Source organism: Pygocentrus nattereri, chromosome 22 (assembly GCF_015220715.1).
Source record: "Pygocentrus nattereri isolate fPygNat1 chromosome 22, fPygNat1.pri, whole genome shotgun sequence".
NCBI lineage: Eukaryota > Metazoa > Chordata > Actinopteri > Characiformes > Serrasalmidae > Pygocentrus > Pygocentrus nattereri.
In genome coordinates this window covers 33,974,739-33,998,143 of record NC_051232.1, presented here as the reverse complement: position 1 = coordinate 33,998,143, position 23,405 = coordinate 33,974,739, and the positions used below count along the sequence as shown (strand labels likewise).

Genomic DNA, 23,405 nt, shown 5'->3' with positions numbered 1-23,405 from the left:
CCAGTACATCCAAAACTCCTCCCAGTGCAAACAAAACTCCACCCAGTACATCCAAAACTCCTCTCAGTACATCTAAAACTCCTCCCAGTACATCCAAAACTCCTCTCAGTACATCTAAAACTCCTCTCAGTACATCCAAAACTCAACCCAGTGCAAACAAAACTCCTCTCAGTACATCCAAAACTCCACCCAGTGCAAACAAAACTCCACCCAGTACATCCAAAACTCCTCTCAGTACATCTAAAACTCCTCCCAGTACATCCAAAACTCCTCTCAGTACATCTAAAACTCCTCTCAGTACATCCAAAACTCAACCCAGTGCAAACAAAACTCCTCTCAGCACATCCAAAACTCCACCCAGTGCAAACAAAACTCCACCCAGTGCAAACAAAACTCCTCTCAGCACATCCAAAACTCCACCCAGTGCAAACAAAACTCCACCCAGTGCAAACAAAACTCCTCTCAGCACATCCAAAACTCCACCCAGTGCAAACAAAACTCCACCCAGTGCAAACAAAACTCCTCTCAGCACATCCAAAACTCCACCCAGTGCAAACAAAACTCCTCTCAGCACATCCAAAACTCCACCCAGCGCATCCAAAACTCCACCCAGTGCAAACAAAACTCCACCCAGCACATCCAAAACTCCACCCAGTGCAAACAAAACTCCACCCAGCACATCCAAAACTCCACCCAGTGCAAACAAAACTCCACCCAGCACATCCAAAACTCCACCCAGCACATCCAAAACTCCACCCAGTGCAAACAAAACTCCTCTCAGCACATCCAAAACTCCACCCAGTGCAAACAAAACTCCACCCAGCACATCCAAAACTCCTCTCAGCACATCCAAAACTCCACCCAGTGCAAACAAAACTCCACCCAGCACATCCAAAACTCCACCCAGTGCAAACAAAACTCCTCTCAGCACATCCAAAACTCCACCCAGCGCATCCAAAACTCCACCCAGTGCAAACAAAACTCCTCTCAGCACATCCAAAACTCCACCCAGCGCATCCAAAACTCCACCCAGTGCAAACAAAACTCCACCCAGCACATCCAAAACTCCACCCAGTGCAAACAAAACTCCACCCAGCACATCCACAACTCCACCCAGTGCAAACAAAACTCCACCCAGCACATCCAAAACTCCACCCAGCACATCCAAAACTCCACCCAGTGCAAACAAAACTCCTCTCAGCACATCCAAAACTCCACCCAGTGCAAACAAAACTCCACCCAGCACATCCAAAACTCCTCTCAGCACATCCAAAACTCCACCCAGTGCAAACAAAACTCCACCCAGCACATCCAAAACTCCACCCAGTGCAAACAAAACTCCTCTCAGCACATCCAAAACTCCACCCAGTGCAAACAAAACTCCACCCAGCACATCCAAAATTCCACCCAGTGCAAACAAAACTCCTCTCAGCACATCCAAAACTCCACCCAGTGCAAACAAAACTCCACCCAGCACATCCAAAACTCCACCCAGTGCAAACAAAACTCCTCTCAGCACATCCAAAACTCCCCCCAGTGCAAACAAAACTCCACCCAGTGCAAACAAAACTCCTCTCAGCACATCCAAAACTCCACCCAGTGCAAACAAAACTCCACCCAGCACATCCAAAACTCCACCCAGTGCAAACAAAACTCCACCCAGCACATCCAAAACTCCACCCAGTGCAAACAAAACTCCTCTCAGCACATCCAAAACTACACCCAGTGCAAACAAAACTCCTCTCAGCACATCCAAAACTACACCCAGTGCAAACAAAACTCCTCCCAGTACAACCAAACCCCTCCCAGTACAAGCAAAACCCCTGCCAGTATAAACAAAACTCCTCCCAGTACAGGGGTATCAAACTCAACCAGTAAAAGGCCCCAAAAATGTCACCAAAACTGTGGGTTTAAAAAAATGTTATTTTTTATTTTATTTATTTTGTGCTGTAACCTCAACTGACCTCAGTTTATACAAAATATGTAGTAGACCTTGAAATATTACATGACTACTTGGAATATTCCAAATGTAAACATCCCCAGGAGCCAGGTCTTTAAAACCTACCTGTCTGCTTGAACTTCACACCTGGAGTCCTTTCTCTGCTGCAGCTTCATTCAGACACTTTCAGTGTTTAGAAATACATTTTGGTGATGCTGCCCCCGCGACCCGAACCCCGGAGAAGCGGAAGATAATGGATGGATGGATGGATGGATGGATGGATTGATGGATGGAAATGACTGGTGTGGAGTTGGGTGTAGCTGCTGTCCTATAGACTGCTGTTACAAATATTAATAGAAATACTCATTTCTAGGCTTGAGTGTCCGGCCTGATCTGGGTTTGATTCCTGGGTCCCAGTACAGCCAGAATCCCTCCCAGTGCTACAGAAACTCCTCACAGCTCGTTTTTATTTGTGATTGCTTGTTATTGTTTTTCATATTATTTTCATTTTATAGGTACTTCAGATTTAATCAGTCCGTTTTTATCCAGTTGCTTGTTCGATGTTTTGTTTGTTTTTGTTTATAAATGATCCAGTTCTAATTTTCTTATCGATATTTTCTGTCTGCAGTAGCTGAAGTGAGGTGATGCTACGCTGTAGGGAGGCGTTTTATGTTTCTAAGTCAGTTTAACGTGCAGTCTTTTCTGTGCAGGGTCAGTACGCCAGATTTAAGCGCTACGTGGGCCACAGCGCTCACGTGACAAACGTGCGCTGGGCGCAGGACGGCGTGACTTTGCTGACAGTGGGCGGAGCCGACACAGCGTTGATGATATGGACTCTGGACTCTTCAGTCCCTCAAGACAGTCGGCCAGTGGACAGCGAGGAGTCTGAGGAGGACACGGAGGAGGATGGAGGCAACTACTCTTTTTCTCCTGTGACTGTGTATTTTGTACTCTGTTCCAGTGTCCAGCTTAGCTACAGGTACAGGCCGCTCCACCTACCTCTGTACATGAGAACAATACATAGAGGTGGGAACTCATTACGTTTACTCCGTTACGCAGTAAGAATGACGTGGTGGTGGTGTGTTAGTGTGTGTTGTGCTGGTGCGAGTGGATCAGACACAGCAGTGCTGCTGGAGTTTTTAAACACTGTGTCCACTCACTGTCCACTCTATTAGACACTCCTACTTTGTCGGTCCACCTTGTAGATGTAGTCAGAGACGACAGCTCATCTGCTGCTGCACAGTTTGTGTTGGTCATCCTCTAGTCCTTCATCAGTGGTCACAGGACGCTGCCCACGGGACGCTGCCCACGGGACGCTGCCCACGGGACGCTGCCCACAGGATGCTGCCCACAGGACGCTGCCCACAGGACGCTGCCCACAGGACGCTGCTGGCTGGATATTTTTGGTTCTCAGTCGAGCAGCGACACTGAGGTGTTTAAAACTCCAGCAGCACTGCTGTGTCTGATCCACTCAGACCAGCACAACACACACTAACACACCACCACCACGTCAGTGTTACTGCAGTGCTGAGAATGACCCACCACCCAAATAGTACCTGCTCTGTGAGGGTCCATGGGGGTCCTGACCACTGAAGAACAGGGTAACAGAGCATCAGAGAAACAGGTGGACTACAGTCTGTAACTGTAGAACTACAGAGTGCAGCTATACGGTCAGTGGAGCTGATAAAGTGGACAGTGAGTGTAGAAACGAGGAGGTGGTCAGAATGATATGCTTGATCGGTATCAGTCCAGCAAACTAAGTAGTTGCTTTTTTGACTCAACATTTTTGTAGATCTGCTCAAGTTGGGTTTGGGAAGGTATTTTTTACCCAAATATCAGTACTTCTACTTGATTATGGACTTAGGCTACTCTACCATCACTATTAGAGCAGAGTGGGACACAACCGAAGACGGCGTAAAATAAGCAGTTCAGCAGATATGCCGTTTTAGAATAATACATTATGATGCACTATAATGTATTTTTGTATTGTGTTGCGATGCCCAACACTTTATAGAACACCATATTCTCCTTCCATGCAGTCCTAAACTTTGAATCTCGATCTGGAAGTTCCCTTATCTCTCTCCACTGAAGCCCACTGCTTATTTGACTGGCTGTATGTGGGTGTTTATGCTTGCAGGTTATGACAGTGATGTTGCTCGGGAGAAGGTCATTGAATACACCACCAAGATCTACGCGGTGAGCATTCGCGAAATGACTGGTACCAAACCTCACCAACAGCAGAAAGAGGCATCTGCCGAAGAGAGGTACACCTCCATTTCAGTTTCTCCATTCATTCCGGTTCCACGCTTCCTCTGTCTAGTCTGGTTGTCTCTGGTTATTCTGCGTTGCAAATGTGAAAAAAGAGGCCAGTTAAGGAATAAGAGCTGCTTAGCAAGGCGCTGTTTTATTCATTTAAAATGAGAAGAATTTAACAAGTGCTGGGTGCAGAGACGTGGGAAATAGAGCGCACTATATGGCCAAAAGTATGTGGCCCTTCTAATTATTTGGGTGGGTGTGTGAGCCACACCAAGTCCTAACAGGTGCATAAAATCAAGCACATAGCCGTGCAGTCACACAGTAGAATTGGTTGGCGTAGTGAGGTAGTGATGTAATGTAGGTATGCGTAATGACGCGGTGCACTGATGTAGCGTAGTGAGGTAGTGATGTAATGTAGGTATGCGTAATGACGCGGTGCACTGATGTAGCGTAGTGAGGTAGTGATGTAATGTAGGTATGCGTAATGACGCGGTGCACTGATGTAGCGTAGTGAGGTAGTAGTGTTGTATAGTGATGTAGATTCTGCTGTGTGGCTTTGTGGCTCCTCAATCAAAGTTATTCAAACATTGCAGATGGTCTTTGTGTTTTGTTTTGTTTGGCATTCCTTTGGAGGCAGGGCATTGTCAAGTAAGTATCCCTTTAAATATTCCTTCCAATCTGAATATTCTTTACCATTTGTCACGTCATCAGCATCGCACTGAAGGGGTGCTGTTGCACCGATTCCTAAGTGACGTGAGCATGGCTGGAACATGCCGCATCAGTGATGGTTCTGGAGGGACAATCCATTTTTCTCTGCTCACACATTTTCATTCCCATAGCGGGGCAGTGCTTGGCTATGAACATCCTTCTCAAAGTCATGATCCTGTCGGGCTTGTTTGACATTACATGAGTACTTTCATCATGAGGAGACAGAGCCAAACAACGCCTCTAGTGCAGTTTTGATTGATCATGATTTTTTCCTTCGTTTTTAATCATATTTGTAGATTCAGCACAGATGGAGCATTTATATTCCTCTAAATGGTTATGGTTGTTCTACTAGGACTCAGAATGCATCTCAAATGCAGCACAGTCAGACTTTTACTAATATTAGACATCCCAGCCTCACTTTCATAAAAAGTGCATACAATTTATACGATTTTCTACTCAGACTCATAACCATCTAACCCGCTGATTAGATTCCAACACAGTATAGTTTATCGATCTGTTTGTCAGAGCTTTATGTGACCTTTATTAAAACATCACTCTCACATGAGCGGGGGCTTAATCAGCTGATGCTTCTAAAGTGAGGGACAAATCTGCAGCATAACCCCTCTCTGCCCCCTAGTGGTCAATCCACTCCAGTGTTTTTTTAATGCATATGATTTGAGTAAAATGTTTCTCCCGTAATTCCCTGTTGTGAAAACCTCCCCACAAAGACGGCCCTGCCGAGTTTAAACGGGACAACTGCAGCTTTCTTCATATCGAACAGTCCTGTACAACTGACACAATAACAAATGAATTTTAACACAGTAAAACACGTTTGGAGGAGTTTGACTCGCTTGGGCGACTACAGAGACAAAAATCCATATCGCTTTTAGCTTTGCAAATCACATTTTCATCGAAATATATTCCATCAGCGATATGGAAGAAGGAATACGTAGCGCAAAAACCGACAGAGTTCCAGCTACTGCCAACAGGGATGGACCTTCTAAAGCCTAATACCTAACATAGCAGTGAAATTACTCCAATAAAAGATTTCTGTCTGTTGTTTTGGATGTTTGAATGCATCACCTTCGATACAGGAGGTTATACTTATTTACTCTAATAATGCTCTTACAAAACAGTTTATCTAATGTTCACTGTATCAGATAAAACTTGAAGGGAAATTCCACCAATTTTTAAAAGTGTCACACAGCTGGAAAGGTAACAGGCATCCCAAGATCTTCAATCAGTTTTTTGCCATTCATTTCCTTTAGATGATGAACAGGGGGCTACAGTATATTTACACTTCATCCATCCATTAAGGCCCATGTGGATATCTGTTGGTCATTAAGGCTCACAAAAAGCCCACAGAATCCAGCGAACTGCCATGAAGACCATAGATGACCATAAACCAAATGCACAGATGATAATTCAGTTCCATGCAGTTCAGTGTTATTATGGTTAATGATTGCTTGCATTATAATTTCTCCCTTGAATGTGTTCCTCTGATTTCCCAGACAGTCTGCATCTATGTGCATGGAGGGAATGGCATCCATCTCAACTTCTTTCTTTGGACACTAACTCTAATGCTACCAGGAAGGATTTTATAGGCCAGAGTGATTGCTTTGATAGCTGATCCACAGTACTCAGCAATACTGCCTTCACACTTCCACTCATAAAGGAACCAGGCAGTGCTACATCTGAGAGTTCAGACAGTAGATACGCCTGGGATGTAGAAGCATTTTAAGGGTTGTTATCACTTTGCATCTCCCGAGCGTCGGTGTAGTGACTTTGGAGTTATGCTATGAAAGCATTTTATCACTTTAATACAGTTATTTATACCACCTGTTATCAGAAACATGATATGAAAAAGTTTTCTAGGGACGTGGAAAATTTGTGATATGTTGATAATAAACAACTGTAAACTGTGAAAAATGATTAAGTGGTATGCCTGTAAATTTAACCTGGTTGCCTTTAAACTTTGAGTTCATTTAACTTTTACTAACGTTTTATTTAAAGTTCACCAAACTTTACCGAAGGTTTTAAGGCTACCTACATTAACGTAATTTCTTATAGTGTAGCTCAATTTCAGTTGTCATATACAAGCTTCGTCCACAAACGTCATCATTCATAGTTGGCCTGGGCGATATCTAAAAATAATTTGCACGATATTTTCTAGTTTAGATCGTTTATAATATCGCACCGTCCCCATTCAGTGTTTTACGAGTAAAAGTGAATAAAATATTATTGAATAAAATTAATAATTTATTTATTACCTCTTTCTGGGAACGCCGACCATATCAGAGGATCAGAGGAACTTTCTCTCCAGGTTAGACTTCTCTACGGTAACATTCAGTCATTTTAGTTTGGTGTTTTACTTCAGCAAGTCACTCTGACACAAACTGAAGTTCCAAAGCACGATGACGTTCATTTTCGGTTCCATTCACGTAAAGAAGCCTAAATTAAGGAGAATCCATGCACTAAAGATAGCATTACAATGTGTAGTAGAGAGAAGTAACACCGGCAGTTTCTTAACAAACCCATTCCCTCTCTCTCATCTCTTCGAAACTGACAACCGATTGCAGGTTTGCACAACTTGCGGTTACTTGTCTGTCATTTGACCACATTCGATTACATCACCCTGTTGCCCAGGCTAACTTCATAGCAACTGTTGCTAGGCTGGACAAGATTTCCAGAGCATTCTATTCAACATAATGAGAAATTGTAGCAATCGTAGTTTAGAGTTGCTGCATAACATTAAAATGCTTTGCTACCAAGATGGACTGTGTTGTTGTAGCTAATTGATTCCAGGCAGATTGAAAGTAAATTTTGTTTTTAATACCTTGATTCATTCTCGCAGTGTGACCTTTTGCACATATATGAAATATTAAAAGAATTAAATGCATATGCAATTAAAACCATGTTGCTGTTGAGAAAAACAAATCTCCATATTGCCTTTGTTTTTCTTTTCTATGGGGGGCATAATTTGCCAACACGTGCAGCCTTTAATATTTCATGATACATTGGCCAATAGAACTGATGTACAGTAATGGATTTTTTTTGTCATTGTGTTTTTTCCTTCTCCTGCAAACTCGCCAATTTGGAGATGCTAAACGCTTTGGTTTGTGCTACAGTTTCATGTTAAGAGTCCTAACTTTCTGCAAAACCTGTCCAGTCTCCCAACAGTTGCTACCAAAGATCACATCTGTGGGCAGAGCATGGTCAGGTCAGTTATTTGTAACAGAGTGTAGCCTTATAAATGTTCTACAGATCTCCCAGGTCTTCTGGAAGGTCTAACAGATAAATACAGTCAGCCTGTGTTTAAACTTTTGAAGCTGTTTGTCTTTTGCATGGATAGTCTCCCATCTTTCACATCATCAGCCTCATCCATTGCAGCCTTGCCTTTGCTTTCTCCGTGTCCGCTCTTGTGAAGATGTCCACTGATGCCGTCTCTTTCCCTGTCTCTCCATGGCTCACCTTCACAGTAGTGCACATTTTCCTCAGGGACTTCAGGGTATGACGTCTTTTTAATCGAAGCACCAACCAGCGCTCCTACCCCTCATTCCACCCTCGCTCCCTCTCTGAGCCGTTCTCCCTCCAGCATGCTGAAATAAACAGAACGACAGAGCATGATTTGCTACGCTTAGAGAATCAATAGCGAGATAAGAGCTTCCTAGAGAGCCCTCTAGGTCAGGGGTTCCCAAATAAGGGGTGGGTTTTTCAGTGGTGTTTGTGAAAAATGAAAATAAATCATTAATATCTGGACTTGGTGTGGCCTAAATGTTCAATCTTCATAATCTTCAGCTCAAATAAAGGGCAGAACTTGGTGTGCATTGGAATGATAGCATAGTGGATAACACCACCGACCAGTATGTGGATCCAGGGGTGGAAAAGGGCCGGAATGCACCGGAACCCTGTTCCTTTTGTAGGCGAATGCGCGTCTCTGTTTGAAAGTGAATGCATTAAAAAAAAAAAAAAAAAACAAGTTACAGCCTGTTTAACCAATGGAAAGTCGCGCTACGCAGGGTCTGCCCACCCAGTCTCCATAGCAACAAGTGTTGTATTTAAAATATTTTGAAAGTAATATCAGTAAGAAATTTCCCCAAACTTTAGTGCCACTTGTTTGGTTATCTAGTTTAATCTACATCATTGATATTTTTGCCAATTTATTTGTTTTTGGTTTTTGTTTGTGCTCAGTTTAAAATGTCCATGGTAAGTTATCAACTCATCTAAGGTAAAAAATAACTGGACACCGTACATTTTTGGCCGTCTACATCACTGGTTGTGTTTACACTCAAAGATTGTTGCCGATTTGATTGATCGCATTCTACCTGTAGATTCAGAATGAGGTGTTTCTCACTCAACAAGCTGATGAAAATATTTATTTACATGCTCACTACAAGTAATCAGGTCCAAGTAGTAATCATGTCTGTGTAGACGTTACCATGACAACCAGCATCACGTGAGTCCAGTCAGAGTGAGATGAGCAGCAGTGAGCAGTGATTGTGTTTTTAACTGCTTTAAAATGACGTCAGACTCAGGAAAACGTCCTTCACACGTCCTTATTAAAGAAGGCCGAGAGGAAGACGTCGTGCTCTGAGACGCATAAGCTGGACGTCCGTCCCACCGCCGTCTTTTAAAGATCAGAGCATGAACTTCGTCTCCTCTGCAGACCAGTTTCTGCTCCGCCGTGTTGAACGGTATAAACTCTCACTGTGACGCGACGCACATGCAGAACGGACTGAAACTTTCCGATAGGGAATGTAATCGGATACAGACGTTTACACGGATATTATTCTTCTGTTTAACGGATTATTTACAGGATTACCCGCCTCGTTTGCTGGCTCTTTGTAACTTAATGTCTGTCTTGTAGAAAAGTTTGTTTGAATTGCTCTGTGTAATGTTGCTACTTAATGGTACATACTTAAAAAGAGAATGGTTCTGTATAGAACCATTAACATTCACAGAATTATTTGCATGATTAAAGGGTTCTCTGCATGGTGAAACGGTTCTTAAGATTGATGGAAAATGTGCTGTAGATGGTTCTATATAGCGCCTTTTGAAAGAGTTTTGTATAGTGCCAAAAAGAGTTACAAGTCCAACATGGAAACCATAGTAGAACCGTATTTTGTGTATATCCATTTTCTTTACTAAAGAGCTCTTTAAAAAAAAAAACTTTTTAAGAGTTTAGGGCTGAAAGATTAATCTCGAAATAAGAGAGCTGCAATTTTTATCATATAAAACATTTTCAACAATGTTGTCTTAAAATGTTTTGAATGAGGAAATTTAACATAGTAACTCAGCTAGTAAGCTGCCTGTAACTTGGACAATAAAATAGTGACCCTGCAGTGCAACTGCTGCCACTTTCACAGGTTGCTAGTATTTACAGGTGTCCAGCAGAGAACCTGTATGGGAACTTTGGGAACCCCTGTTTTAGACGGCTTGTGCATGAGGCATTTGACCGCAGAGTGGCCCCTCACTTCCACTGGGCCAGTTCACCCCACTAAATCTCTCCCTTGGCTTTGTCTGCTGCGCTGAAGAGGATCCAGGTAAAGTCCGATTTCTCTCTTCACCCTGATTGTGCCTCCAGCTTCTAGTGTTTCCTCTGTCCCTGTGTGCTTTTCTGGACAGTGGTCAGAAGAGCTCGTTCTTTTCTCATTCCACATTTTCCCCATTCATGATGTCTGTCTCGCTTCAGGACGTTTCCATCCGGTTTGATCCAGACTTTGGGGGGAAAAAACTTGCATTTGCATCTTTTGCTCTCCTATTTTGGATTTGTGAGTCAACATTGTGTCCTAGATTTTCTCCAGTGAAGTGGTTTGCTCCCCATCCTGCACACAAGCACCAATGCTAATACAATAACTGATCACCAGTGTAATGTGAACGCAGTATCTACGGTCTGATGCAAAAGTTGGGGCACCCCTGGTCAAAAGACACGTTCTGTTGATTCCTGAGTGAAGATAAGTGAACATGTCCTTCTGCACACTTTAATACATAATTACTCTCAATCTGATGAAATTGTTTAGTAACATCTACTGGAAGATATCATAATTAACCCCTTTCTGTAGTGCCCCCTAGTGGCCATTCTGTTGGCAGAATGGAAATTGACTTCAAATTAATATTATCAAATAAAATATTTGTTCCCCATAAATCTCTTATCAGATGAAATAGGACTCTGTTGTCCTGTTGCGAGCAATGAGGTGGGAAAGGGGAGAGGTGAGAACTCCCTGCTGTGAAAAACATGCCTCCCCAAAGAAGGCCGTGCCAAGATAAAACAGATAACAGGTCTACGTCACACAGTAATCAGATTTCTGCTTTACAACCAGCCAATAGACTCACAGAAGAAGACGCGACGTAAACGTAACGCAGAACTGATTTTAATAAACATCACAACACTTTACCTGAAAATATGAACATGCGTCATGTAGAAAATGAAGAATATTCAAATCCTTAATTTCGTCAAGAATGTATTTGGTTTCATTTTCACCCCAAAAGTGTTTTTCTGTGTCCCTCAGCGACGCTGCTGCTTATTTCGGTCTGTTTTCACACATGCTCAGACGAGAAATAGGAAAGAAATCAGAGTAAGAGTTTAGAGCACAGAGAAATCTGATTACTGAGCTGAAATAGTGATAGTGATACTTTTTAGATCCCACAAACGGGGAAATTCCACCTCCACATTTAACCCACCCGTGAAGTGAAACACCACATACACACTAGTGAGCACACACACACTAGGGGGCAGTGAGCACACTTGCCCGGAGCAGTGGGCAGCCCTATCCACGGCGCCCGGGGAGCAATTGGGGGTTAGGTGTCTTGCTCAAGGACACCTCAGTCATGTGCTGTCGGCCCTGAGGATCGAACCAGCAACCTTCTGGTCACAGGGCCGGTTCCCTGACCTCCAGCCCACGACTGCCCCGTTTATCAGGTTTATCCACCCTCTTTATCAGATTCATAGACCTTAATCTGTTCTAAGAAATTAGGGTGTGCTGTGTACATTTGAATAATCAGATAACTGTCGAAATCTGATTATGATCAGATTATTGAGTGCATGTAAACTTACTCAGTGCTACGGAAGAATGAATATTTCAACTGATGGGGCTCTAAAACCGGTTATTCTTGCATTTTATGGCTACTTTGTTTATGTTTATCTTAGGTGTGTCTCTGTGGAGGATGTGTTAACGTATTTCCACTAATCATCAAAACATGCAGTTGACCAGGTGTGTTCAAGCTTCTTTAAGACTGTATTCTGGAAGCTGGAGTTGCTCTCTGATGCCTCCTCACATTACCAGTCACTTAAAAGAGACAGATACACCACCCCCAGTGTAGTGGAAGCTTCTACCCCATTAATTAGCATCATATAAACTGCATGCTTTTGGTTCACACTCAAATCAAGCTGTTCAGTAATCTGAAACACGCTTGCTTGTGTGGTTTCTGGCGCCGTATGATGTGCTATTATCTAAAAAATGTCTAAAAGAACTTGGAAAGTGAAAACAGCCATTGAGAAGCCTAAATTTCATCCATCCTTGTAGTTTTATTGCTTCCACTGGCATTAGCTTTAGCTCCAGTGCAAAGCTAAAGCTTCAGACACCAAATGCGTCTTGGCTGATCGTCTACTTCTGGGGTAAGAGGACAGATTGGCCCAACCAACACTTTGACTTTAAGATTTGTATCTCACTACAGCTTTAAAATTGCAATATAATCATAAGTAAAAGTTAATTTTACATATTTCCTGAAATTTAGGAAACTAGAGGACAAATGTGCTCATCTACGGGCACAGAATGTTCACTTGCAGCTCAGAATAGGAGGCATATTCTTTTTTCCAGCCCTAAAAATATGAACTTGCCAACAAAGCAGTTCACAACAATCTGTGCTGTGATGTTTGTCTTTTGTGTTTTTGTGATCTTGACCCAGTTGTGTGTGCCTGTGTTTAACTGTATATACATTAACTGTGTTATTAACTGTATAAAACTGGTTGGATAAATGTACATTATTTGACATCGACTCTTAATGGAATGTTTTTGCTACCACAGAAGTCTTTGACATGTCCGACTGTGTCATCATCTAACACAGAATTTAGCCGTGAAAAACAATGGTATGATGTAACTCTGGGGCTTGATTAAGATGCCCAATTTTAAAAGTGTGGGATAAAAGTTTATAAAAAGCCTTTTAAGTTTTAAGAAACGTATTTTCTGGTTGAATGGGTAGGAAAACCCCACTTACATTATAATAATGTGTAGCAACATTATTGTATAGCAACATAATGTATAGTGTGTCTTCAGTCTTGTTTGTCACGTATTTAGGTGCCATTAATGTTGGCGCACCAAAAACATGAAAAGAGTCTGCGTATGCATTTCGTGCCGAAATAAACTGGAAGGATGTGAAGAAATACCTTATGTGCCTGATTCCAGATTATTTTGCTACTCTGCATCTTGAGAAACTGTGCTGATGTTATTGTTTTTGCTGTAATGCTTATTGTTTTGAACAATCAAACTAAACATGAAATCGGCAAGGTAATAAAACACACATACTTTTATTATTGATCACATCTGTGTTCAGTAGTCCAACAATTAAAAACAAGCTTACCAAAATGATTTGAATCAGTATGAAACCCACAGTATGTGCCATAAATCTTCGACAACAGGTCATACGGTCATCTGAGATAATTAATTTCACTCATTTTTAGTTCACTTTGCACTTTGGATGGTGTTTTTGATTTGTTGTTCGTCATTTTAAAAACTTTGAACTGGAACTGCTGCTCCTGTTTTGTTGTAATGGAGCGAGATGTCTTGTTTTAAGTGCTGTCAAACCCGTAGTGGGGAAGTTCTTTTTGTTGTGACATCATTGATACTTTGTGTAACGTCCCAGCCACCAGCTAGGACACCTCTGGCCAACAGAGGGAGGAAGAGAGCTCCACATTAGAGATGAAGGTTAATCAGTGTCAGCTGTGAATCACTCTGTTTAAAGAGAGCTCACAGTCAGGTCTTTGCTCAGTCTTGAGTTCATGCTGCCACGTGCAACTGCCTCTTGATCGAGATGGTAATCTCAGTATTGTGCTCTCAAGCTCAGTGTCTTTGAGCTTTGATTATTATAAATCGATTTCTAATATCCCTGACAGAAGCTGTGAAATAGTTGGCTTGCTTTTTTCCACTGTTGATTTACTGCTGCTCAAACTGTTTGAACGAACTGTTTGAAAAACAGCTTCACGGTCATCTCTCTCCTCTGGTAAAATCAGCCTAAATTAAGCAGACAACGTCTCCATGGCATAGATTAAATTCAGCTTTGTGTCCAAATTAAAAATGACAATATATCACAGCCACATTCTTTTCTGAACTGCGCAGAGTTACGAACCGTCTCAAAATGTTCCATGTTGTCGCTAGAAGAGGGAAAAGTTTTTAATGTATGTTAATGTAATGAGATTTCATTTACAGCAGTTTTCTATCATTTCTATCAGCCCATTTAGCTTGAGATGTTCATATAATTTTGAGGACAGCTGTTTGCAAACATAAAAAAGTCTCAAAGTTTGGACGTAGTGGTGATAATATGCACTCCTGAGAAATTGTGTTTTCACTTTGTGAGCTTTTCACCCTGACATATTGATTGATATTGGAATGTTGAGCATTCTGATGCTGGTTTGCCGTACAGTTTCCCTTTTTTACTTTGTTATTGAGGACTGTGTGCTGACCTATTATCACCAAGTATAATCCATATTCTTCATATCACCTTGAACTAATAAAAATACCTTTTCAGAAATATTATGATTAAACAGTGAATAGGAGCACGGATGTGAATGTAGACCCTAAGTGATTGAAACAGTGTGTTTCTTTCTGAAGTGACTGACTGATTTTGTGCCGACACCTGTTCTAAACCGTTGAACACCCACAGGCCTCCTGTAAGCCGCGCTGTTCCACTTCCAGAGAAGTTGCAGAAAAACAACATCTCTAAGAAAAGAAAGTTGGTGGAGGTAAAGAAATAATGCATATTTATAAAAGTCTTTGGCACTTTGTGGTCAGCATGGCTGCTTCTGTAACTGATGTGAATGAATGCTAATGGGGACAAGTTAGCGAAACCTGCTGAATTCTACCGGAAATTCAGGCAAAATGCAAGGATGTTCCATTTAAACCCAGTGCATTTATTCAGATAGTAATGAGCTAAATGTATAGCAAATCATCATTTGTAGGGTGCTTTTCATCTGTCCCAAACCTTAACCCCTAAATTTACACTTGTGAAGATAATACTTAGATTTTTTCAGTGTTTTTAAGGTGTTTTTGATTCAGTTGAAAGGTGCAGATTTATCATGAGTCTAATTTTGAAATTAAAAAAAGCTGTCTCATGTTTTTATGTCACTACCGAAACTCAAGAGTTTTCATATGTGGGCGGAGACTGAATTGTAGAGCAGGAAGTGAGGCTGCATCCCTGTCCCTCATGGCCACATGCTGAGCAGACCCCACTGTTTTGAAGTAAATGTGTCCCGAAGTCTGAAGGTCAGTGAGGATCATTAAGAATGGGCAGATTTTCTGCAGCTCAGCGCTTTTTAGCGTTTCAGTGTGAAATATGATGGTTTTCTGTGTGAACAGCTGCTCAAAGCTGTGTTTCTGAGCTCTAAATGAGCTGAAACGGTCACTGAAACGGTCACTACTGAAACATTTGGTAAGGTTTGGGAAAAGTTATGATTGTTTTGATATTTTAAAAATGCCATTTGTTTTAAATAATCATAACTGAGGTACAGGATCGCCCAAAGCTAAAGGATTTTAGTGTAAAGTCCAGTTAAAAGTCCCGAATGTGTTTCAGCTCTGACTGTCAGTTCAGTAGAATCATGCTTCAGTGTTCTGATGTATTCGAGTAGTAAGCTCCTAGTTTAACCTGTGCTTGTCTGCTCTGCTGTGTTTCAGGATCTGGTGTTAGATCATGTGTTTGGATTCAGGGGTTTTGATTGTCGGAACAACCTCCACTACCTCAATGATGGCATGGACATCATTTTTCACACTGCAGCCACAGCCTTGGTTCACAGCCTAACCCTGGGTAATTCATTTAGAGCTACCGAATATAAAGTTGGTGCATTAAAACAAAAACGTTCTTTTTTATTAAGCACTCAGAATATACTTATATATATTTTAGACTATATGCCAATTATGTGCAGTTCTGTCTATTATGGTACAGAATGTAATGGAATACTACACTGAAACCTAAACTTCCTTTCATTTCTGGGGGTCTTGCATTCAGTTTTTTCTGCAGGGATTTTTTTGTACCTCCAAAGTTCAGTCTTAGAAGTTGGCTATTCATTTTCTGAAGTAATTCGGAGATCTGGACTCTGGGATGGTCAGTCCGTTTCTCAAACACACTGCGTGATTTTCTCCTCCCTCTCAAAGATGAAAGCTTTAAGTGCTGTTTATCTGATGGGGGCAGTTTTAGAGTCTACCAGGTCTTCCAGGTGGTTGTTAGGAGCCACATTTACAGGAAACTCCTGTTTTTTCACTTATTTTCTTTTCCCCCTCCTAATCCAGTCTAGTCTAAATCGAATCTCGTCTAATCGGTACCCTCTAATCAGTGTTTGTGCTGTCTCCTGTCAGGTACTCAGAGTTTCTACCTGGAGCACACAGATGATATTCTCTGTCTAACTGTCAATCAACATCCTAAATACAAAAATATCATTGCCACTGGACAGATTGGTAAGCGTTGATGTTCGTATAATGGAATGTAATGGAATGTAATGCAAGCATGTTGTGTGATATGTATTTGTGTGCTGCACTGCAGAAAATATCTAAATAATCTATGAGTATTTAGAAATAAAACTTATTTAAAGATGTTTTGTGCTTGTGTTAGGTATGTTTTAAGTTAAATTACCTCATTATATTTGCACATCATTTTTTTAAACATTTTTGTAAATAATCAAGATTATCTGCCAATATAGTGACAATTTCACTTAATAATCGTAAAAAAGGTATGGAAACGTGATAAATAAAGTTAAGATATTCCTAAGAACCATCTCAAATTAGAAATGTCAGAAGGAGAGAATAGATTTGAGAGGAATTCACTTGTTGACATAACACTTTTTGCAGTGTGCACTATAGAAAAGTGAACTATTGAAGCGTTAGTTCTGCATGTTGCCCTTGAATGCTGTCTAAAGTAATTCAGTTGCATCAGTATTCTTCTGTTCGAGTCAGTTAAAGGCGAGTCAGAGTCTCTGACTGCCCACTACACTGCACCGGGTATACATTGATCAGCACAACTTTCATAACAGCCCCATGCTACTAGCACTGGAGCACACATGCCACCGGTTTCTCTCCATTTCAGTTCAAGCTAAATTGTTTGCTTTTAGTCAAACATAACTCATTTTTATAAATCATTTTTATACAAATGCTAAGAAGGTGTCTTGAGAACGAGTTTAGGATTTATTTATATATTTATTTATTTATTTAGCGTTAAGCCGGGGTTACACTACAGGACTTTTACCCGGATTTTAGCCCTGATTCTCAGTCTGCTGGAGTCTTAGCTGGACAGCTCTAGTCTGAGGCTCTAGGGCCGTGTCTGAGGCGCGCTGACTCAGGTTTTTGGCCTCCTGATTGAGCTTCAGAGCAGTCCGAGTTTATCAGACGTCTGATTTTTTTAACCCCACTCTGACTGTAATCTAGTGTAAAGTGATCAGCGACTCGATCTGAACAGATTCCTGCAACAGCCACTGAAACCTGAGAGCGCGAAAGGAGAAAATACAGCAAGTAAACAAAGACAAACGGAGTCTCACGAGCGGAGCGGAGGTTCTTAATGAGCCGAGTTTAAAGCACAAGAGTTCATGTAGATTTAAAACTCTAAAAATAGCAACTGATCACATTTCAAAATCACTAATCCTCACTTAACCATGTTTACGTGCTGCTTCTTTACTGTTTCAGCGCAGACGGCAGAGAAACTAGCAGCAGCTGCAGCTCCACGTTTGTTAATCTGCCAGTCGTGACAGTGAGTTCGCACGAGTTCAGTGAGCTCCGTTCAGTTCAGCAGCAGCTTAAAAGTTACAAGTGTGGATCCCAAATATTTCAGTCGCCCAAAAAAATCTACAAAAGCCAGTCTGACGGTGTGAGACGCCCAGTCTTTTATAATCTGTCGTGTAGTGAATCCGAGGTTTTCAGGGATATGGTTCTGTAAACACTTAATCATTCCTAATTCAAATCTCGGTAATGTTGGTCCCTTGTTCTTACACAGGAGCCACCCCTTCCATCCACGTGTGGGATGCCATGAGTAAACAAACGCTGTCCATCCTGCGCTGCTCTCATGCCAAAGGGGTCGGCTATGTGAACTTCAGTGCCACGGGCAAGTTGCTGGTGTCTGTCGGCATCGAGCCAGAGCACACCATCACTGTGTGGCGCTGGCAGGAGGGTAAGTTTTGCCTGACAGCTTAAATCGCAAGATCAATGGGAGGTCTATAAATTTACCAGGGGTGGCAGGACGTTTCAGCCAGGACCATTTGAGAGAAGCTTTCTGTTCACTTCACTTCACTTCTGGGCTGATTTCAGTCTAATAATAAAGTCACACCTGAGCCGTTTTAGATCAGCATGCAGCCCTGTGCCTTTCTGCAGAGACTGGACTGTCTGTTATTTGATCCACAGGCCTGTCAATCACTTTATAGCTTCAAAATAAATGTTTATCCCTGATGTTACAGAAAATGATGCGATAAAGCTGCGACACAAAAGACTGCACTGTAATGTTTGAAGTAGAAGCACCTCAGTGTCTGTGTTTCCATGCAAATAATTTTGCCAATTCAATTAAATACATTCCGAGTACAGATTAAGACCGAGGTATTTAATCTCTGTTTACGTGCTCACTACAAGTAATCGGATCCAAAGTGACGCATAGAGAACCACTTAGTGTAGACGTTACCATGACAACCAGCATCCCGTGAGGTCCAGTCAGAGTGAGATGAGCAGCAGTGAGCAGTGATTGTGTTTTTAACTGCTTTAAAATGACGTCAGACTCAGGAAAACGTCCTTCACACGTCCTTATTAAAGAAGGCCGAGAGGAAGACGTCGTGCTCTGAGACGCATGTAAACTTTCTCTATCACATGACAGACATGCAGAACAGACTTAAACTTAATAATAACCCATAAAAACAGGCATTCACAGTACATAAATTCATATAGAATATAAAGACTTTTATGTAACCTTGTTTTTTCATAAATCTATTATTTTAACATGCTTGGACGGTTGGACAGTTGGACAGTTGTTCTGCAGATCACCGATATCAAAACTGCTCTAACCTTTAAAAGGCGCCCCACAGTGAGGTGGAAGCAACTTTGGGGTGGCCAGTGAGATTTATTTTAAAACCGCACATGCACAAGATTGCAGGTTCCCAGGTCGGCTTGCCTGCTTGTGGCATAGCTGACAGAGATGCATCTGTGGGTGGAGCATGAATAGATTATTACATGCCAATCTCTCTCTGTATCTTCTCGTCCTGTGGCCACTCTAGGGGCCAAAGTAACCAGTAAAGGTGGCCACCCTGACAGGATCTTTGTGGCCGAGTTCAGACCAGACTCTGATTCTCAGTTCGTGTCGGTGGGGATCAAACATGTCAAGTTCTGGACTCTGGCGGGCGGCTCCCTCATGTATAAGAAGGGAGTGGTAGGGTTGGTGGAGGACACCAGGATGCAGACCATGCTGTCTGTGGCCTTTGGTGCTGTAAGTGCGTCTTTCTTTCTATACTATACTGCTTTGTGAAAACCGGGGGTGTTTTCTTTGGGATGGTTCAGCTAACCAGGTGCTCATGTGGTTAAGAATGGGGGCTTTTTTAGCTAGTATAATAATAAGCTAGTGAAATCGCTTGGTTGATATAACCACAATATTTTGAAAATGCATTTGTCGGGGGGCTCCGGAGAGGCACAACTGTTGGCCCTATCATCAAGAGTTCGATCTCTGGTGATGCTGCAGTCGTTCTGTAGCCTGTAGCAGAGCGACTATAAAACAGGATAAAGACAAATCAGAGCATCGTGAGGGAAAAGCGTTAGTCTTAGCCCAACTGTGTAAAAGTCCACACTGAACCTGAGCTGAACCTGATATTTTAAGCATCGTTTTAAGCCCAGAAACCTTTGTGACATGGTTTCCCCTCAAAATGGTGAATGACCCACGTTTTTCATTTAGTTTTTTTTAACTTAAAACATTTTGGCTTACTTTTGCCACCAATTTGTTCTTTGAGTTATTTTATTTTATGTAATCGTATATAATATATAATTCTATATTTTTTCAGCTAATTTATTTCTTTAATACGTTTAAAAATGCTTATGATTGAAATAATACCAGTTTCACAGAACAGTCTATAAAAGTACATATGGACATGTATCTTTTTAATATATCTTTAACACCTTTCTAATTTAGCTTTAACTAAAGTTCCACTGGACTTGCATTAGTAGTGTGAGGCCATTTGTAAATGGATGTTCCTGGTCTGTCCTCTTAGAATAACCTGACTTTCACGGGGGCCATCAACGGAGACGTATATGTGTGGAGGGATCACTTCTTGCTGAGGGTGGTGGCCAAAGCTCACACTGGACCTGTCTTCACCATGTATACCACGCTGAGGGACGGCCTTATCGTCACAGGAGGGAAAGAACGACCGTGAGAGAAACACACCCGTGCAAAGAATCTTCATTTTTATACATTTTTATCATTTGGAAAGTTTTTTTCTATTTAAAGTAGAATTTCACCAGCTGTTGTCTGCACAAGAAAAGAAACCATGTTGTGCTGAGCAGTTTGGCGTGAAACGCTCTCTTCTAGAAAAACTTACAGAGAGCTGCTCACAGTGGTGGTGATGGGAACCAGACGTCTCCCTCTAAAAACTCCTCACAGAAAGTTCCTACATGAGATGGTTCTGAATGCACTGCCTGGTGACTGAGACGCTGTTTTTGTTTTAATGTTTTACTGCAATCAATTTACTTTAATCCACTCATAGAGGAGGAACACGTATGGTGTTCTGAGGCAAAGTAGTCCCTAATAAAACTTATTGTTTCTAGATTCTTCAATATTTTCCATCATCAACATTCCATGTGAACTCAGAAGACTCGTGTAGGTTCTCTGGTGGTTCTGGATGGTAAAGTGTCTATATCTGTGTTGTAGTCATGGCGACGCCTGGTTCCCATCACCTGAATGCCTTTGTTTACATAGTAACCACTGAATCTCACAATTTCTTTGGACAGTGACAACAGCAGTGTCTTTAGGTTTAATATGTTCTGAATGGTGCGATTGTGTCTGTTTGGGTGTGTTAGGACAAAAGAGGGTGGTGCAGTGAAGCTGTGGGATCAGGAGATGAAGAGATGCCGTGCGTTTCAGCTAGAGACTGGCCAGGTGGTGGACTGCGTGAGGTCTGTATGTCGGGGAAAGGTGAGTAACCTGCTTACATACAGACTGAGTGGTCAGTTTAGTTGTCCGTTGTCCAAATCAAACCACTGTGGGAGCCACAACATTTTCTGTCCATTTTACCATCTTGGCTGTAAAGATGTCTCAGTATGTGCTGATGTCCTAGTGTAGACTAACAAATGTCATATAAATGAAAACGAAGACTTACTTTGCTCGGCTTTAAGCTTTAGCTCAGTGAAAAGAACCCTGAAATCATGCGGAGGGTTCTTCGCTAAGGAATCCTTGAAGAAACGTCTTTTTTAACAGTGCTGTTGGTTGGAAGATTGGAAGGACGGAGGAGATGAAGTTGGTGTTGGAGGCTTCTGTGCATGTTTGCTGCTTATTTTGACCATTTTGACTGGAAATGAAATAAACAAAAGGGCAGACTCTGCACAGTACTCTGTAGTTTGTTTGTTTTTCCTGTAAAACTACTTTGGTGTAGTGCATAGAAATAAAGTCGTGCATTAGACTCATATGTAGTAATGGTAGTTAATCAGTACATTGTATTTTTCACCTAACAGACATTTCCAATATTGTATTGGGTATTTCCAATGGGTTCAGGGGAAAATCCTGGTGGGAACGAAGGATGGAGAGATCATTGAAGTTGGGGAGAAGAATGCTGCCTCTAACATCCTAATAAACAGCCACATGCAGGGAGAGATCTGGGGGCTGGCTACTCACCCCGCCAAAGACGTCTTCATCACTGCCAGCGATGACGGGACCATCCGGATATGGGACCTGGTTGACAAGGTTAGTAGACTTTAGTTAGTAGCAGCCTGCAAAAAGACTTGTGTATGTGGTTTTATCTGACACAGTATAAATTGTATTGTGTATAAAATGGACAAAAGTGCTTTGTATTGCCAAAAAAGCAGTAACAACCATATTGAAGAGAGAATTTCGTTTTTATTTTTGTAGCCACATGAGCAAAGTAAGCACTCTAATACCACCAGACACAGACTAGACTAATAAGCACACATTATTTAAACAGAAACTCCTGAATAAGGTGAGCCTGGGCCATCCAGCTAAATGTGCGAGCTACAGCCCCGATGGAGAGATGGTGGCTATCGGCATGAAGAACGGCGAGTTTGTCGTCCTCCTCACAAACTCCCTCAAGATGTGGGGCAAGAAGCGGGACAGGAGCTCCGCCATACAGGATATTCGGTAAAGACACAAATTCTAAATAATCGTAGGAAAAAATCTCAGAGAGGACGCTTGTCATTTCACGTTGGTTTGTGGTTCCCAGGTTCAGTCCCGATAAGCATTTGCTGGTGGTGGGCTCGGCTGAATGTACTGTGGACCTATATGACCTGACGCAAGGGGCCTCCCTCAACCGTATTGGCTACTGCAAGGACATCCCCAGCTTCGTCATACAGATGGACTTCTCTGCAGACAGCAGGTTCATTCAGGTGGAGATTTCATTGCTTCACAAACCTTAAACAGTGTTTTACAGGGGGCTTTCATCTGTGTAAGCGTGACAGGGGGCTGTATTCCTGTTCTTCCGCAGGTTTCTACAGGAGCCTACAAGCGCCAAGTCCACGAAGTGCCCTCAGGCAAAATAGTGACTGAACAGACTGTAATTGACCGAATAACCTGGGCTTCCTGGACCAGGTATGGTTATCTTAGCAGCTTGGCTGAAGATGAAGCCACCTTTAAACTTCTACAGTGCACTTTATTCCACAGCTGACCAATTATCATCGATAATGTGGTCACTCTCTCTCTTCCAACATGGGGAAAAGCTAGAGCTGGAAAAGCAGTTTGGGACCTCTCGGAGCTGTACAGCACTCGATACAAGGATAACTGCAATCTGTTGCTTATTATATAAGCTGCTTGTCCTCATGGATCAGCGGTCATTGGGCGGAAGGCAGGAAACACCCTGGACAGGTCGCCAGTCTGCCTTGTGATGGACTAGCGACCTGTCCAGGGTGTTTCCTGCATTCATTCCAGTGACCGCTGGCACAGGCTCCAGTATCCCCCTTGACCCAGAAGGATAAGTTGTTTAGATATTGTGTGTGTGTGTGTGTGTGTGTGTGTGTGTGTGTGTGTGTGTGTGTGTGTGTGTGTAAACAGGAAAAGTGTGAATTTAAATAGACACAAAAAAAACCAAAACCCTAATCAGTAATTGTAGAAAAATAGAAAAAAA

The 23,405-nt window shown here is 42.1% G+C and overlaps 1 protein-coding gene and 1 long non-coding RNA gene across 15 annotated transcripts in view; one reads left to right on the top strand and one right to left on the bottom strand.

Moving 5' to 3' along the window:
- LOC108443826 (EMAP like 5) overlaps positions 1-23,405 on the top strand; it is a 118,820-nt gene that overhangs the window by 89,365 nt on the left and 6,050 nt on the right. Inside the window, exons 27-41 of one of the 14 annotated variants that reach the window (XM_017724687.2) lie at positions 2,650-2,851; positions 4,077-4,203; positions 4,829-4,843; positions 10,438-10,446; positions 14,780-14,858; positions 15,787-15,916; positions 16,465-16,563; positions 18,089-18,262; positions 19,350-19,558; positions 20,331-20,488; positions 21,136-21,250; positions 21,827-22,015; positions 22,254-22,426; positions 22,509-22,671; positions 22,770-22,873. In XM_017724687.2, the coding sequence (XP_017580176.1) occupies positions 2,650-2,851; positions 4,077-4,203; positions 4,829-4,843; positions 10,438-10,446; positions 14,780-14,858; positions 15,787-15,916; positions 16,465-16,563; positions 18,089-18,262; positions 19,350-19,558; positions 20,331-20,488; positions 21,136-21,250; positions 21,827-22,015; positions 22,254-22,426; positions 22,509-22,671; positions 22,770-22,873 (1,946 nt within the window). The other 13 variants (XM_017724688.2, XM_017724689.2, XM_037532722.1 and 10 more) reach the window with 13 other exon arrangements.
- Positions 8,373-23,405, bottom strand: part of LOC119262008 — a 35,241-nt gene continuing 20,208 nt past the window's right edge. Inside the window, exons 4-5 of the long non-coding RNA XR_005129349.1 lie at positions 21,947-22,003; positions 8,373-8,502 (exon numbers count right to left, since the gene is read on the bottom strand). This is a non-coding gene — a long non-coding RNA (uncharacterized LOC119262008). The remainder of the gene's footprint in view (positions 8,503-21,946; positions 22,004-23,405) is intronic.